This window comes from Triturus cristatus, chromosome 9 (genome assembly GCF_964204655.1).
Source record: "Triturus cristatus chromosome 9, aTriCri1.1, whole genome shotgun sequence".
Lineage (NCBI taxonomy): Eukaryota > Metazoa > Chordata > Amphibia > Caudata > Salamandridae > Triturus > Triturus cristatus.
The window spans coordinates 59247782-59264950 of record NC_140592.1 but is presented as its reverse complement, the minus strand read 5'-3'; the positions used below and the strand labels follow the sequence as shown (position 1 = coordinate 59264950).

The window sequence follows — 17169 nt, the reverse complement described above, 5'->3', positions numbered from 1 at the left end:
ACAGGTGATAGTTGATCCCGGGTTAATTTAAAATGATAGTAAGGGGTTCCATGAAAAGGTTGAAGAGCGAGAGGGAGAGAATTGAGCCCTGGGGGACACTCAGAGAGACAGGAGTAGGATTGGAGAGGCAGGAGTTAATTTAAATTTGTTGTGTTCGGTGTTTGAGGTAGGAGGTGAACCAGTTTAGGACAGTGCCATTGAGGCCAGAACGATTCTTGAGAGATTCCAGTAAGGATGAGTGGTTGACTGTATCGAACGCTGCTGAGAGGTCCAGAAGGATAAGAAGGCAAGCCTCCCCATTCTCTAAGGAATGATGAATGTCATCAACAATGTTAAGCATGGCGGTTTCGGTCTACAGCCTTTCCTGAAAGATTGGAAGGAGTCAAGTAGGCTGTATTTGCCTATGTGTCTGTCCAGTTGTTGTATGACGCATTTCTCCATGGTTTTAGCTAGGAGTGGGAGGTTAGAGATGTGACGGAGGTTGTAGAGATCATTAGGGTCAGCCTTGTGGTTTTTAAGAATGGGAGTCATTTGCCCAAGTTGAAGGGAGTCTAGGACGCACCCAGAGGCGAGGGAGGTGTTAATAATTTTTGTCCAGCAAGGGGCAATGATGAGGTTTAGGTTATGTACTAGCTTAGTCGGGAGTGGGTCTTTGGTATGAGAGGACGGCTTTAGTTTCACAATGATATTAAAGACTTCAAGCTCAGACATGGGTTTGAAGTTAGTCCAAGTGGCGTCGGTTTTCAGTTGTGTGTTAGAAAGGATGTCTCCAGAGCCAATTGAAGTAGGTTGATTGAGGAAAGTATCAGGAGGCTGGGTTGGTGTGGAGAAAGGGGAGATGTTAAGAGAGATTTGGTGATTGTGAAAGGCCATGATTTGAGGGAAGGATTGATCAATTTTGGCAATTTTGTCCATGAAGAAGCTGGCAATTTCCTCACATCTTTCGTTGGAGGCCGTCAGGTCAGGAGAGGCAGAGGAGGCTTGTCTTCTGACAATGTTAAAGAGTTCTCTGGGCCTATTTTTAGCATGATGCAGTTGGGAACGGAAGAAAGATACTTTTCACTGAAAATGTGCTTCTTATAAGCTGATCTTGCAGATCTAAGCAGAGCTAAATGAGAAGGTGAGGGGTGTTGTCTCCAAGTTCTTTCTGCTAGTCCAAGTTGTCTTCTTTCATTATTGAGCGCAGGATTGAACCAAAATTTAGATTTGATTATTCTTTGTTGTTTTAGTTTAAGCGGTGCAACTTGGTCAAAGACATGGGTAATTGCCATGTTGAAGTGGTCAGTAAGCTCGTTTGAGTTTTGGGAGTGCCGGAGAAGTTGCAGTTGAGCTTGAATTTTTGACTTGAGTTCAGTAGGAGGGACTTGTTTGTGGTTTCTGATCCACGTCTTAGGTTTGTTATTTAAGACTGGGGAGGAGAGCTGCTGGTCAAGATGTTGAACAGAATGAGGTGGTGGTCAGATCAGCCGATAGGGATGATGTCAGTAAGGGAGACCAGATCGGTGCTAGTGATGATGGCGTCAAGTGTAGCACCTTTGATGTGGGTTGGTCTGTTGCAGAGTTGCTTTAGGTCATTCATCTCAAAATGATATGCCAGAGTCTACCACACTGCTTCAACTTTAGAAATAAAAACACATTTTGAAAGCTTCAACCTTGCATTTTGCTTGTTGTTTGTGAATTAAATTAAATATCATTTTTGTTTAATCTACACTTTTTTTCTGTATTTTGCTTTGAGGTTCAAATCATAGAAATTGATTAGTCTCGGGTCTCTGGCTTCAGTGATTCTGCTGGGGTCCACAGAGGTCAAAAGGTTAAGAACTGGTGTGATAGAGCACTGACTATCCTCAAAGTGTGGGTACCAGAGCCTTGTACTTCGTTGGTACTCCCTGCAGATGCTCTGCTGGTTTTGCTGCTGTTCCATTTGACTACACAAAACCAACACAGACAGCCAGGACTGCTGGAAAAGGATGGACAATAAGGCCCTCATTAGCAGAGGCTTCTTAATTCTGAGAGGGCAGTAAAAGAAGTTCCCATTGAAATTACCACCTGAAAATCCGGGGCACTCATAACAGGTCTTACAGGCAGGTCAGGGAGATAGTAAGAAACAGGGCAGTTAACTAGGCGAAGCAAAGCAATAGCATAAGGGACAAAAGAAGGCTGAGAACGAACATGTGTGAATGAAGAACTCAGTGGATTAATGCCCAGTTAATTACCGGTCATCCTGGTTACTCTGAATCAGGTCTTCCTTCGCCACAGTATAGTTCATTGTGTAAGTACTGGGGCGAGGAAGACGGACAAGGAGGTAAAGCCCCGGTTACTTACCTGTAATAGTAATTACTGCGAGCCCAGGTCCTCCTCGTCAGAGTATTTACACAATGAACTATACTGTGGTGAGGAAGACGGACGAGGAAGTAATGCCCCGGTTACTTACCTGTAATAGTCATTACTGTGAGCCCAGTTCCTCCTCGTCAGAGTATTTACACAATTAACTATACTGTGAATAGGAAGACGGACGATGAGGTAATGCCCCGGTTACTTACCTGTAATAGTCATTACTGAGAGCCCAGGTCCTCATCGTCAGAGTATTTACACAATGAACTATACTGTGGTGAGGAAGACGGATGAGGAGGTAATGCCCCGGTTACTTACCTGTAATAGTAATTACTGCGAGCCCAGGTCCTCCTCGTCAGAGTATTTACACAATGAACTATACTGTGGTGAGGAAGACGGACCAGGAGGTAATGCCCCAGTTACTTACCTGTAATAGTCATTACTGTGAGCCCAGTTCCTCCTCGTCAGAGTATTTACACAATGAACTATACTGTGAATAGGAAGACGGACGATGAGGTAATGCCCCGGTTACTTACCTGTAATAGTAATTACTGCGAGCCCAGGTCCTCATCGTCAGAGTATTTACACAATGAACTATACTGTGGTGAGGAAGACGGATGAGGAGGTAATGCCCCGGTTACTTACCTGTAATAGTAATTACTTCGAGCCCAGGTCCTCCCCGTCAGAGTATTTACACAGTGAACTATACTGTGAATAGGAAGACGGACGAGCAAGTAATGCCCCGGTTACTTACCTGTAATAGTCATTACTGTGAGCCCAGGTCCTCCTCGTCAGAGTATTTACACAATGAACTATACTGTGGTGAGGAAGACGGATGAGGAGGTAATGCCCCGGTTACTTACCTGTAATAGTAATTTATTTATTTATTTAACGATTTGTAGAGCGCCTGGTGACCCGAAGGCATCCCCGCGCTATATTGATTGTATTATCCAGAGGAGAGGGGAAGAAAGAGAAGGGACTTTATTTTGGGAATAAAAGCGTTTTCAGTTTTTTTCTGAAGATCAGATAACTGGGCTCCAGTCTAAGGGTGCGGGGGAGGGAGTTCCACCCGGCAGATGCCTTCACGGAGAAGCGTCGGCCTCCAGTCCGTGTCTTTCTGTATTTGGGGATGTTGGCCAGTCGCTCATACTCAGACCGAAGGGATCTGGGGGCCTTATAAGGAGTCACCAGGTCGCTGAGGATCATAGGGCCAACTCCATTCATCAGTTTGTGTGCAGTGCACATGGCCTTAAATTCCACCCTTTGGCGCACTGGCAGCCAGTGCAGGGCCCTGATTGCTGGTCTGACTGATACTCTGGAGGGAAGGTTCATAAGTAGTCGGGCTGCTGCATTCTGTGTGCGTTGAAGTTTAGCCATGGTGGCCTCTGGGGCTCCCAGATAAACCATGTTGCTGTAGTCCAACCGTGCCAGTATTAAACCTTGGACTAGGAGTTTTCTAGATGTGGGCGGGAGTAAGGGGAGAATCTTGCGGGTGGTGCCCATAAGCCCGAAGCAGGTACCTGCTGTTTTGGACGCTTGCGTTTTCATTGAAAGCTCGGGTTCCAGCCAGACTCCAAGGGTCTTGATTTCTTGTTTCGGGGTGGGAATTTCCCCGAACACGTCTGGCCAGACCGATGGGGGGATAGTCGCCCATTGCTTTCCCATGAGCATAACTTCTGTCTTTGACCCGTTTAATTTAAGTGATGATTCACACATCCAACTGTGAATTTCCGTGAGGCAATTTGCCAGATTATCCGGATGGTCATCCAGTTGGGATAGAGAGACGACCAGCTGTGTGTCATCAGCATAACTCACTATTTTGATCCCGAAGGGGGTCACCACATCTTCGAGAGGGGCCACATAGGCATTAAAAAGTGTGGGGCTTAAAGACGACCCCTGGGGAACCCAGCTCGTGAGGGGGAGGATGGTCGAGCGGTCATTGCCATCCCATACCTGGAACAAACGCCCAGCAAGGAAGGACTCTATCCACCTGAGCGCCGCCCCAGTGAGCCCTGCTGCCGCCAACCGATGGAGAAGGACAGGATGGTTGACTGTGTCGAAGGCTGCACTAAGATCCAGGAGGATCACTGCCACTGACCCTCCTGAATCCAAAATGCTCCTTGCCTCCTCGATGACGGCAAGAAGGGCGGTGTCTGTGCCATGGCCAGGGCGAAACCCAGTTTGGGATTGCCGTAAGATGTTGTTTACCTCGAGAAAATGTGACAGTTGTCCATTGACCAGTTTCTCGGCTAGTTTGCTAATGCAAGGGAGAAGTGAGATTGGCCGGTAGTTTGCCATATCTGCTGGGTCCAGCTGGGTTTTTTTTAGGAGTGCTTTAACTACTGCACTCTTCCAGCTAGCGGGTACAGAGCCTTGGGCGAGCGAACTGTTTATAAGCTCCGTGATCGTTGGTACGATGACTGGGGCTACGGTTTTGAGAAATAGGTGCGGGATCCAGAGGTGATCCGCTTTTCATTTTGGCCATGGTTACATCTACCTCGTTACTGGTTACTGCCCTAAACGTCGCTAGTTGGGGGCGCAAGCTGTTTCCTGTCTGACTGATGGGGGTTTCATTGTCCATGTGGCTTGATAGACAGGGAGGGGGAAGGGATGCTAAAATGCGAGCGATTTTGTCATTAAAGTAGGTAGCTAGTTCATTGCTTCGGTCTACCGGGGGGGTGTTAGAGGATGGAGGAGCTGGTATTTTCAGTAGCTCTTTTACGATAAGGAAGGATTCCCTTGTTGAGTTGGTGGAGTCTTTTATCCGAGTATCGTAATGGGAGGCTTTGGTGCGTTTAAGGGCAGATTTGTATATTCTCACTGATTTCTGGTAATCTTCCTTGCTATCGTACTGCCAGTCTTTCCTCCATAGCCGCTCAGCTTTCTTGCAATTTTTGCGTAGCATCCGAAGTTCCGGGGTGTACCATGGGGCGGATCCTGGTTTCCCATTTTTATCCTCCCGGGTTCTAAAGGGGAGTATGGAGTCTAGGGATGTGACAATCCACTCTCTGAAATTACTGTCAGCGATAACAGGGTCTTCGGAATAGGAAGGGGTAGTTGCCTTCAGGGTCCTGGCCCAGTCTTCTGTGGGGAGCTTGGACCATGCCCTGTCCCTGGTATAAGTGGGAGGTTTGTGAGGTTTACTGAAGACTCCTGGTAGCTGGAAGGAGACTAAAAAATGGTCCGTCCAAGGGAGGGGGAGGGACTCACTAGCTTGCATGGTGGGGGTGCTCGTGAACACCGGGTCCAGCAAGTGACCTTTGTTATGTGTAGCTCCGGAGTTTAGGAGGTAGAGGTCGTAGGCCGCCAGGTCTGTGATCAAGTCGGCTGCCCCTGTATCTAGAGGGTCATCAAAATGAATATTCAGGTCTCCTAGTATCATAAAGTTGGTGGTGGAGTGTGCCTGTGATGCTACCGTATCCAGGAGAGCATTGGAAAAAGAGCCTGGATGACCGGGGGGGGGCAGTAGACTAGGAGGCCTGATAGTGAGTTCGTCGGGTCCAACTTGATCGTGAACTGAAGGCTTTCAGAATCAAGGACGTGCGCATCGTTAGTTTTGCAGTGGAAATGATCCCGATGGATGATGGCAACACCACCACCCCTACCGGAGGGACGAGGTAGGGACTGAATAAGAAAGCCCGGGGGAGTAGCTAGGACCATATCTGAGTCCGAGTGAGAGGAGAGCCACGTTTCTGTCAGGAACAGAGCGTCGATCTCATGGTCTTCTATGAGATGGTTAATTAACAGCGCGTGTTTGGGGAGAGAGCGACAGTTCAGGGTGGCGAGTTTAAGGGTTGAGGGCCTATAAGGTCGGTTAAGGAGTTTGAGCTGGACTGGGTGGCAAAAGGTGCAGCTGGTGAATGGACCTTCAAGATCATGAACGTACTTATAAGAAGTAGCGGTGGTGGGTCTGAGACTTAAGAGGTTCCTACGTGAGTAGCTTACCTTAAAGGCAGCTTTGTCTGACAGGGGTTCTGGCCCTAGGCCCGGCGGTGCGCGGACGGGCGCAGACGGGCTTGCCTTAGGCGCGCCTTCGGCGCGCAAACGGCGCTCCCGCTGCGCTCGTCCGCTGCGCTGGTATGGTCGACACATTTGTAGTGAGTGTTATGGGCGTGTCCTCGCAGTGGGCGTGGCTCCGCCTTCGGACCGCGATGGCGGTATGGGCGTTTACCCTGTGTCAGCGCTGGATGTCGCTGTATCAGGGGAGGTCTAGGAGGGCTGCTTTAGCGCGTGTGAGTCGGCGCTTTCAATGCAGGTGAGGTCAATGCTTTTTGTAAATCAAAAACAGTGAAGTACAAGTTTTAAAAACAAGGAGCAAAATGCAGTCCTCCGGCTTTCCGCCTCAGAGGATAAACAAAACAATAGTGCGTCGCGCTTTCAGTCAGCGTTTTGTAGGTGTCCTGGTGGGCGTGTCCTCGCAGTGGGCGTGGCTCCGCCGTCGGACCGCGATGGCGGTATGGGCGTTTACCCTGTGTCAGCGCTGGATGTCGCTGTATCAGGGGAGGTCTAGGAGGGCTGCTTTAGCGCGTGTGAGCCGGCGCTTTCAATGCAGGTGAGGTCAATGCTTTTTGTAAATCAAAAACAGTGAAGTACATTACTGCGAGCCCAGGTCCTCCTCGTCAGAGTATTTACACAATGAACTATACTGTGGTGAGGAAGACGGACGAGGAGGTAATGCCCCAGTTACTTACCTGTAATAGTCATTACTGAGAGCCCAGGTCCTCCTCGTCAGAGTATTTACACAATGAACTATACTGTGGTGAGGAAGACGGACCAGGAGGGAATGCCCCGGTTACTTACCTGTAATAGTAATTACTGCGAGCCCAGGTCCTCCTCGTCAGAGTATTTACACAATTAACTATACTGTGGTGAGGAAGACAGACGAGGAGGTAATGCCCCGGTTACTTACCTGTATTAGTAATTACTTCGAGCCCAGGTCCTCCTCGTCAGAGTATTTACACAATGAACTATACTGTGATGAGGCAGACGGACGAGGAGGTAATGCCCCAGTTACTTACCTGTAATAGTCATTACTGTGAGCCCAGGTCCTCCTCGTCAGAGTATTTACACAATGAACTATACTGTGGTGAGGAAGACGGACCAGGAGGTAATGCCCCGGTTACTTACCTGTAATAGTAATTACTGCAAGCCCAGTTCCTCCTCGTCAGAGTATTTACACAATGAACTATACTGTGGTGAGGAAGACGGACGATGAGGTAATGCCCCGGTTACTTACCAGTAATAGTAATTACTGCGAGCTCAGGTCCTCCTCGTCAGAGTATTTACACAATGAACTATACTGTGGTGAGGAAGACAGACGAGGAGGTAATGCCCTGGTTACTTACCTGTAATAGTAATTATTTATTGTGATACTCACTTACCAATAGAACACACAAAATGTGAGGAACTGCAATAATAGCAAAAGTCCTAACATCCAGCTTTCCCACATTTCTCCAGAAAACAAACATTATTTGAATGAGTTGGTTTTTCATATTTGAGAAACAGAACCAAAACGAGAAAAAAATAGTTTCAAAATTCGAAGTAGTAGGGCTGCACTATTTTGGCTTGCACTTTTATTTATTTTCTCCCTTGGGAAAATATTTTCCCCATGCTAATCATGTGTTCAAGTCACACCAAGTGGGGATTCTGGATTAGATTCGGTTGTCAGTGTCTGTATGTTTATGCACCTATTTCTATCCATTGCAGGTTGTTGTTCTAGTGGCCACAATGCCACACGGCGCTTGTAAATTCCACATTTTGTGAAGCGCAAACGTATCACCCCTAAGGGTATCCACACACTGGGGGGCCATCGGGGAGATTAAGTGAGCTATTGCCCAGAGTCACATGAAGATTAGCTGAACTGCCTCCAGGGATCGAACCGCGAGCCCCGCACTCCAGTCACCCGCACTCGCCGCTGCGCAACACCTCTCCCTCTTGCAAGGTGGATCATCCTCTTTCAGAATGATATTATGACCAGGCAATCCTAGATCATGTGAAGAACGTCTACTGCCACTTCACCACACTGCGGGCGTTGTGAAGCTGCTCAGGTATACTACTTGTTAGTTTTTCCAGGTGTAATAAATGTTACATTTAGGAAATGTGAATCAAACGTTTCTCGAGACACCTGGGCATATGCTCAGACCCTACCCTTATTACTCCTCCTTGTGTAGTGCTATTGCCAATTTATTCAGAACCCTGTCTAAGAAGTATTTAGATTGTACGAGTAATAGCCAATACAGTATTGACACCGCACTGGCCCCTTTACCTAAAGTGTATAGCGCCTATAGACCCATGTGTGTGGTGGTTCAAAGTCCCACACCATCCATTTTCTTCTTACCACAGCCCTCAGAGTCCCAAGAAGCAGGAATTGTCCTGCAGTAATCTCATAATCCATAGTAGGTCCTAGTAAGCCTTGAATGAACCAGCTTCACATACGCCCCACATGTCCGAAGCCTATCTCCTCACAGACTTCAAATGAGGTCTTAAACCCTCTTCCCCAAATGCTCTACAGTGGTGATAGAGGTATCTCTGGAGTGCATGGTGTCAGTGCTTGTGCCTGTTGCAAATAATGCGGCCAACAACAACTAAAAACCACCAAAAACGGTGCAGTTGCCTCTGTTCAGCCTCTAGGTTTCAGGAGCAGACTAGACAGGTCCTCCTTCATGGGAGCCTGAGTATGTCGCCTCATGCCATCAGTTCTTTGTTCTACCAACCGTAGTGCTGCCCACTGTAATTGTGCTGCCAAATAAAAGGAACTCAAAATCTGTGCCGGGCAGTCCTCCTTCGACCATTTGGAGGGGCAGTTTAGGCAACGCCACCCTGGGTCCCCTAAGCGCCACACCAGGTCTTGCATTACAGAGCCAGGCTTGCAGAATATCGCCTTGGAATTCATATCAGTAGAACCCCAAACTAGTGCAGAATTTGAGGCATGGCCACCATCTTTGATAGAGCTACCCTATTTGTAACTGATAGAGCTTCTCACTGAAGCCAGAGCAAGCTTATTCGCTTGCATGTGGTAAATCCACACTCAAGGGTATCGAATCATATTAGGTTCCGATCTTAACCTGCAGCAGATTTCTGGCAGCCATGCTCCATTTGTGCTGGGGTGTAACAAGAAAAGACTGGACTTCTTCCACTTCGCCAGGGCACCCTGCTCAACACCTCAAGTGCCCTGGTGGATCTCTCGGCCCACGCATCACTCAAGGACAGCAACATAGCATGTAAATAGGGTGAGAAAATGGGTCACACCATCCTTAGTGATATACCTAATGCCACCCTTCTGTCTCAGCTTATTCACTAGGAGAAGGCTTACTTCTGGAAGGTTTTAGGAAGACCTAGGCACTCCAATTCAGTGCCAATGTTTCTAAGTTTCCCTGTCAGCATATCTCACATGGCAGTTGTACCGACATAAGCAATAAGCAACCAGTTCCCCAATCAATCCCTCTCCTGGGCTGAGGTCTATTTAGTCTCATGATCATCGCCGGCCTCTCTAAAGTCTTCATCAAAATCCTACACAATTGTCTGCAATACTTTGTTTTCTAGCCACTGAACGGCTAGCACTGTCCTGCACAGTCAACCAAAGTCTCAGTGTTCACGCATCAATCCTATCTCTTCCTCAGCCAGTCTCTGAGTCACAGGTGGCACGGTGTGTTCACCTCCCGAAGACTGAGTCTGGTCTGCATCAGGATTTGAGTTGTTACCTGGATTGTCCATAGTCATCTGTTACTCTCTTCTAAGTCTTGCAGCAGCTACCGTTGCTTCTTCCTTCTCGCACAGCACCTATTTGGTCTGTTTGGTCGGGCCCTTTATATTCTGGGTGTTTGCAATTACCGCATCTGGTGTTTACTGGGTGTGTGTTGACTGTCTCTAGCTGCAAGATAGACTTCGACCCAGTTTCACACTTTTTGGCTCTTAGTTAAGAAGCGGGTGTAATTGTCCATCATTACCAACTGCTTTCCCGGGAATAGGACTACATACTTAAGCCCCGGATGTATGACGTTACAACGCATGCTGTTACAACGCATGCTGTTACAACGAAAGTTTTACAACGCGAGTGCATTGACAACGCAGGACATTACAACGCAAGTCTTTACATCGACTTGCACTAGATGGCGTGCTAACATTAAAAAAGTGTAATTTACTATTCCAACTCCAGTCCACGTAACAGTAGGGAAGGTGTTGGGATAGTAAACTACACTATTTTTAATGTTAGCACGCCATCTAGTGCAAGTCGATGTAAAGACTTGCGTTGTAATGTCCTGCGTTGTCAATGCACTCGCATTGTAACAGTTTCGTTGTAATGGTAGTGCGTTGTAAAAGTTGCGTTGTAAAGGTTGTTCCCCTTAAGCCCCATCTCTGCGTCTGTGTTTCACTTTGTCAAAGGATGCTTTGCTGTTGTACAGCTGTATAAAGTCAGGGAAGATCATCTCCCTGCTAATTCCAAAGAGATCCTCTTCTCTCACTTTTGGGATCAGCAGATCATGGTCCCGGTAATTTAAGAACCTTGCCATGGCTGGTGTAGAAGGTACACTTGGTTCTCTGCACTCTTTTCAGCATGTAGGCTATTGACAATCCTTAAGGGGGCCACCTTTTTTGACAGCCAGTTCTCCAAAAACAAAAATGTGTTGAAGTCTTCAACTCTCACTGGAAGGCCAATCACCCAAACATTGCTCCTCCTTGTGCAGTCTTCTGAATCCTTTACACTGTATTTGAAGTATACCCACACTATGAGGTTGAGGGTTGCTTACCGACATCCTCCGTTGTCAGTTTTAGCTTTGTGAATGTGGTTTCCATTTTACTAATGCACTCCAACATCTTTCGTTGATCAATCCTTAGGAGGACAAAATCTATCACCATTGTATCTTTCTTGAGTTCCAGCATTTCCTCGGTTTTCCCTTCAGCTTTGCTGCCATTGTGCACAGTCTCTGTGCCTGTGGTACTTCCCCATCACACTCAACACTTATTGTACCCTGTCACATATAATCTCTGTCCCACCAATGTCTGATCAGGTTAGCCCTCCTCTATATCTCAATACAGAGCAGGGAGGACAACCAGGCAAGTACGCAAAGGTATGGTGACTGGCCAGTCAATGCTTAGTTTCATGTATGCCGGGGAGTCACAATGTACTTTATCGGGGAGGGCAGCACGTGCACTGAATGTGCCGACTTATTAAGGGGTGTCCAAGAAGGGACTTCGTGTCGGCTTTGAAGTGTGATGCAGTTGGACGAAGGCCCATCAGATGACTTCGCATATTAGTCCACATGCTCTGTAGTGCCTCTGCCACAGGGACCTAGCACAACGAGTCATCACAACGCCTTCCCCGTCAGCATGCTCTGCCAATGAGTCTCCAGCAGGTAAGTTCAGTCCAGCTGTTGTGCATGTGCGCCATTTCTTCAACCCCTGCAGGGACCTTCCCAAGTACAGAGAGTTACTGGAGCACCAAAGGAACCCTCTTCATCAGATGCTTTAGGCTCCACGGCTGGTCCTGCTTGAGCCAGCACTCGCAGTCGTAATCTTGAGGAGCTGCCCAGTGAGAAAATGCTCATTTCAACGGAGTCTCCGGGTCACTGATCAGTCATATGGCCACCTATAATTACATCACTGTTCCTCACCAAAAGCGGTCTCCTAGGCAACTGCATGCCGTCTTGGAGGACGGTGGGGAGCAAAAGAAAAAAGATTGCTACTCACCTAGGCTCAAGCCACACACACACACTCTCCACAGGGAAGGTCTAGTTATTCTCAACCAGCTCAGGAACCAGTTTACTATATGGTCAATGCCTAATAAAAGATATAGTCCCAGTGAAATCTTTGAGAGATGCCACTGAGAGGATTCAAGCCTGGCAACACCAGAAAAACATGCCAAAAATGGAAAAGAAAATGAATAATTGTTCAAGGAAAGAAAAAAAAATCCTACTAAAGAAAAAGACTCAAGGAATATGCTTCATGTATGTTTAAGAAACAACTTTAATGAAAAGTGAAACTAAGAGTGAGGCGCGCGGTGGTGTGGGCTGGTGGAGTTTGGGGAGTTATACTAGAATAGACCAGTAGGGGCACTTGTGAGCAGAGCGCTCCTTTAATTTTCTTAACCACTTCAAAGGAGAGCTTTATAGGCTGTACCTGTTTCTACAAGTTGGGAGTAGACGAGACAAAAATGCAGAATAGTATAATGGTGGTTCATTGCAACCCAGGAAGGTACCCTAAAAGGATGTTATTGTTACTGTTTTGTAATAAATCAGACAAATATGAGGAATGTAGCATAAACGGCTTGCAGACCAGCAGACTGTGAATTTCCCCATTTGCTATGAAAGATGAGAGGGAATGCGCCGCACGACAGCTGCTGAGCAGTCAAATGAATATAAAAATACACAATAATGGCTGTGCGCGCAGCCGCTAGCCATTCCACCGTTTTTATGTCTAATAAGCCATAGTGTTGGGACTGTGCTGATTATTATGTTCCATTGTCTTCCACAATCCAAAGGACTAGCTGCAGATGTGTTCTTCTGCAGCTGCCACATGAGATGCAAAGGCTTAAATGAGCCGCTTACCATGGAGTGGCCGAGGATGAAAAGAGGTAATCCGGGATGCTCTTTCTTCATGAGGTCGATGTGCTGTAGGCTGTCTCTGACGAACACCTGGAAATCAGAGACAACCATGCGGTCTCCTTCGCTCTGCCCATGGCCGACTGTGGGGGAGAAAACAAGGAGACTTAGATCACAGAAGACAGAAACAGAAGAGCTCACTTAAATCAAAGAATATGGGGCACCAACAGTTCACTTAAATCATAGACTGTAGTAAACAAAACAGCTCACTTAACCCCTTCGCCGCGGCAGGAATTCCGCCGCGGCGCTGGGGTGGTTTGGGGGCAGTTGCAGTGGCACTGTGCTCGTGACGGAACCACTCCGTCACGAGTCACGGGTGAGCTGTGATCATGACGGAGTGGTTCCGTCACATCTCCGCCCACTGCGCTAATCGCCCGCACAGGCGGGGAATTAGAGCCGCATGGGCGGAGCGGCCGCCAACGGCCGCAGCATGACGGAACCACTCCATCATGAGCACATGGCACCCGTGGCTCATGATGGAGTGGTTCCGTCATGAGCACGGAAAGGGTTAAATCGCAGAATATGGGGCACCAACAGTTCACTTAAATCATAGACTGTAGCAAACAATACAGCTCACTTAAATCGCAGAATATGGGGCACCAACAGTTCACTTAAATCATAGACTGTAGCAAACAATACAGCTCACTTGAATTGCAGAATATGGGGCACCAACAGTTCACTTAAATCACAGACTATAGTAAACAAAAGAGCTCACTTAAATCACAGAATATGGGACACCAACAGTTCACTTAAATCATAGACTGTAGTAAACAAAACAGCTCCCTTAAATCACAGAATACGGGACACCAACAGTTCACTTAAATCACAGACTATAGTAAACAAAAGAGCTCACTTAAATTCACACAATATGGGGCACCAACAGTTCATTTAAATCACAGACTATAGTAAACAAAACAGCTCACTTAAATCACAGAATATGGGACACCAACAGTTCATTTAAATCACAGACTATAGTAAACAAAACAGCTCACTTAATTCACAGAATATGGGGCACCAACAGTTCACTTAAATCATAGACTGTTGTAAAAAAAAGAGCTCACTTAAATCACAGAATATTGGACACCAACAGTTCACTTAAATCACAGACTATAGTAAACAAAACAGCTCACTTAAATCACAGAATATGAGCAACAAACACATCACTTAAATTATGGACCATAGTAAACAAAACAGCTCACTTAAATCACAGAATATGGGGCACCAACAGTTCACTTAAATCATAGACTGTTGTAAAAAAAAGAGCTCACTTACATCACAGATTATGGGACACCAACAGTTCACTTAAATCACAGATTATAGTAAACAAAACAGCTCACTTAAATCACAGAATATGAACAACAAAGACACCACTTAAATCATGGACCATAGTAAACAAAACAGCTCACTTAAATCACAGAATATGAGAAACAAACACTTCACTTAAATTATAGACTATAGTAAACAAAACAGCTCACTTAAATCACAGAATATGGGAAACAAGCAGTTAACTTAAATCATAGACTATAGTAAACAAAACAGCTCACTTAAATCACAGAATATGAGCAACAATCACATCACCTAAATCATAGACTATAGTACACAAAACAGGTCTCTTAAATCACAGAATAAGGAACACCAACAGTTCACTTAAATCACAGACTATAGTAAACAAAACAGCTCACTTAAATCACAGAATATGAGAAACAAACACTTCAATTAAATCATAGATCATAGTAAACTAAACAGCTCACTTAACCCTTTCGCTGCGGCGGGAATTCCGCCGCAGCGCTGGGGGGTGCGGGGGGGCAGCGCGGTGGCGCTGTGCTCATGACGGAGCCGCTCCGTCATGAGCCACGGTTCAGCTGTGCTCATGACGGAACGGTTCCGTCATGACTCCGCCCATTTGCGTTGTCCCCCCGCACAGGCGGGGAAACAGCGCCGCGTAGGCGGAGCGGCCGCCAACGGCCGTGACATGACGGAACCGTTCCGTCATGAGCACACGGCAACCGTGGCTCATGACGGACCGGCTCCGTCATGAGCGGGGAAGGGGTTAAATCACAGAATATGAGCAACAAACACATCACTTGAATCATAGACTATAGTAAACAAAACAGGTCACTTAAATCACAGAATGAGCAACAAACACATCACTTGAATCATAGACTATAGTAAACAAAACAGCTCACTTAAATAACAGAATATGAGCAACAAACACTTCACTTAAATCATAGACCATAGTAAACAAAACAGGTCACTTAAATCACAAAATATGGGAAACAAGCAGTTAACTTAAATCATAGACTATAGTAAACGAAACAGGTCACTTAAATCATCATAGACTACTGTAAACAAAACAGCTTACTTAAATCACAGAATATGGGAAACAAACAGCTAATTTAAATCATAGACTATAGTAAACAAAACAGCTCACTTAAATCATCATAGACTACTGTAAACAAAACAACTCACTTAACCCCTTCGCTGCTGCGGACATTCCGCTGCAGTGCTGGAGGGGGACAGGGGGGCAGCGCGGTGGGCCTGTGCTCATGACGGAGCCGCTCCGTCATGAGCCACAGTTGAGCTGTGCTCATGACGGAACGGTTCCGTCATGACTCCGCCCATTTGCGTTGTCCCCCCGCACAGGCGGGGAAACAGCGCCGCGTGGGCGGAGCGGCCGCCAACGGGAGTGTCATGACGGAACCGTTCCGTCATGAGCACACGCCAACCGTGGCTCATGACGGAACGGTTCCGTCATGAGCAGGGAAGGGGTTAAATCACAGAATCTAGGAAACAAACCAGCTCACTTAAATCATAGATTATGGTAAACAAAACAGCACAATTAAATCACAGAATATGGGAAACAAACAGTTCACTTAAATCATAGACTATAGTTAACAAAACAGCTCACTTAAATCACAGAATATGGGAAACAAAATAGCTTACTTAAATCAAAAACTGGTAAATAAAACAGCTGACTTAAATCATGAATATGGAAAATCCACACAGCATGCTTAAATCACAGAATGTGGGAAACAGAATAGCTCACTTCAAAAATAGAATATGGGAAACAAGACAGTTCTTTAAATTACAGAATGTGGGAAGTACAACAGCACACTTAAATGACAGAATATGGGAAACAAAAATCTCACTTAAATAAAAGAGTATGGAAACAGAAAGCTCATTTATTACACAGACTATGGTAAACAGAATATCTCAGTTAAATCACAGAATGTGGGAAAGAAAACAGCTCATAAATCACAAACTGTTAGAAATGGGATTTCTGGTTGGCTAGGGCAAGCGCCTAAGCCAACCAGAAATCCCATTTCTAACATTGGTTGTCAGTGGTGAGGATAGGACTTGCATTTGTGCAGGACCACAGCGACACCTGGTTGCACTACAAACTCTGCATTTAGATAATCACGTTGGGGGATTTTTTCTCCTGAGTTTTATTTCTCCTCAAAAGTGCCATTTTTGAATTGTGTTTTTCTGCTCTTCTAAAACTTTTGGTGACACCCCTAAAAGTGTCAGTCATGTCTCACCTTGGTGATCCAGCAGTTATTGTGACAGAAAGTGCATTTAATGTAAAGAAATTGCGTAGGTATACTGTGAAGGACCTAAAGAGGTTCTTTCAGGATTTTGGGTGTCAAGTGAGGAGGTCTGCCCAGAAGGTGGAACTGCAGGAGGCCGTGTTGGTCTGTTGGACAGAGAAGTGGGTGGATAGGAGGGAAGAAAGGGAGCAGCAGCTGGTGTTGGGAAGGCTCAGGTTGAAGCTAGCACAGCTGGGTGTGGAGGAGAAAAAGCTAGAGACTGAGAGGGTCTTAGCGCAGGAGAGGATGGCGGAGCCAGAGAGGGCCTTCGCCAGAGAAAAGCTAGCTCTTGAGGATATGTCCCCTGAGTGTAGTTTAAGTGATCTGGATTGGATGAGGGTGGGGTCCAGTGGTGGCAGAAAAAGTGAGTACAGTGTAGTATGTTCCACTTACAGATCCCAGAGAATGGTACCTAGTTCCCAGGAAAAGGGTGTCATACCCGAAGGGTACAGGTTGAGGTTCAGGGGCAGTAGGAAACTGTCTCACCAGTCTTGGGGGGAGTTTGTTGATGAATGTTGTGATGCACTGGAAGGTTGGGTGATGGGTGGCATGGCAAACAATTTTGAAGGTCTGTTCGATCTGATTGTCAGAGAGCACATGTTACGTTGTTGTTTTCCAGGGTTACGCCAACACCTGCTGGAGTGTGAGTTCTC

General features: G+C 46.5%; 1 protein-coding gene across 1 annotated transcript in view; it reads right to left on the bottom strand.

The window, feature by feature from the left end:
* Positions 1-17169, bottom strand: part of MGLL (monoglyceride lipase) — a 432734-nt gene that overhangs the window by 100689 nt on the left and 314876 nt on the right. Inside the window, exon 4 of the mRNA XM_085624403.1 lies at positions 12876-13012. Coding sequence (XP_085480529.1) covers positions 12876-13012 — 137 coding nt within the window. The remainder of the gene's footprint in view (positions 1-12875; positions 13013-17169) is intronic.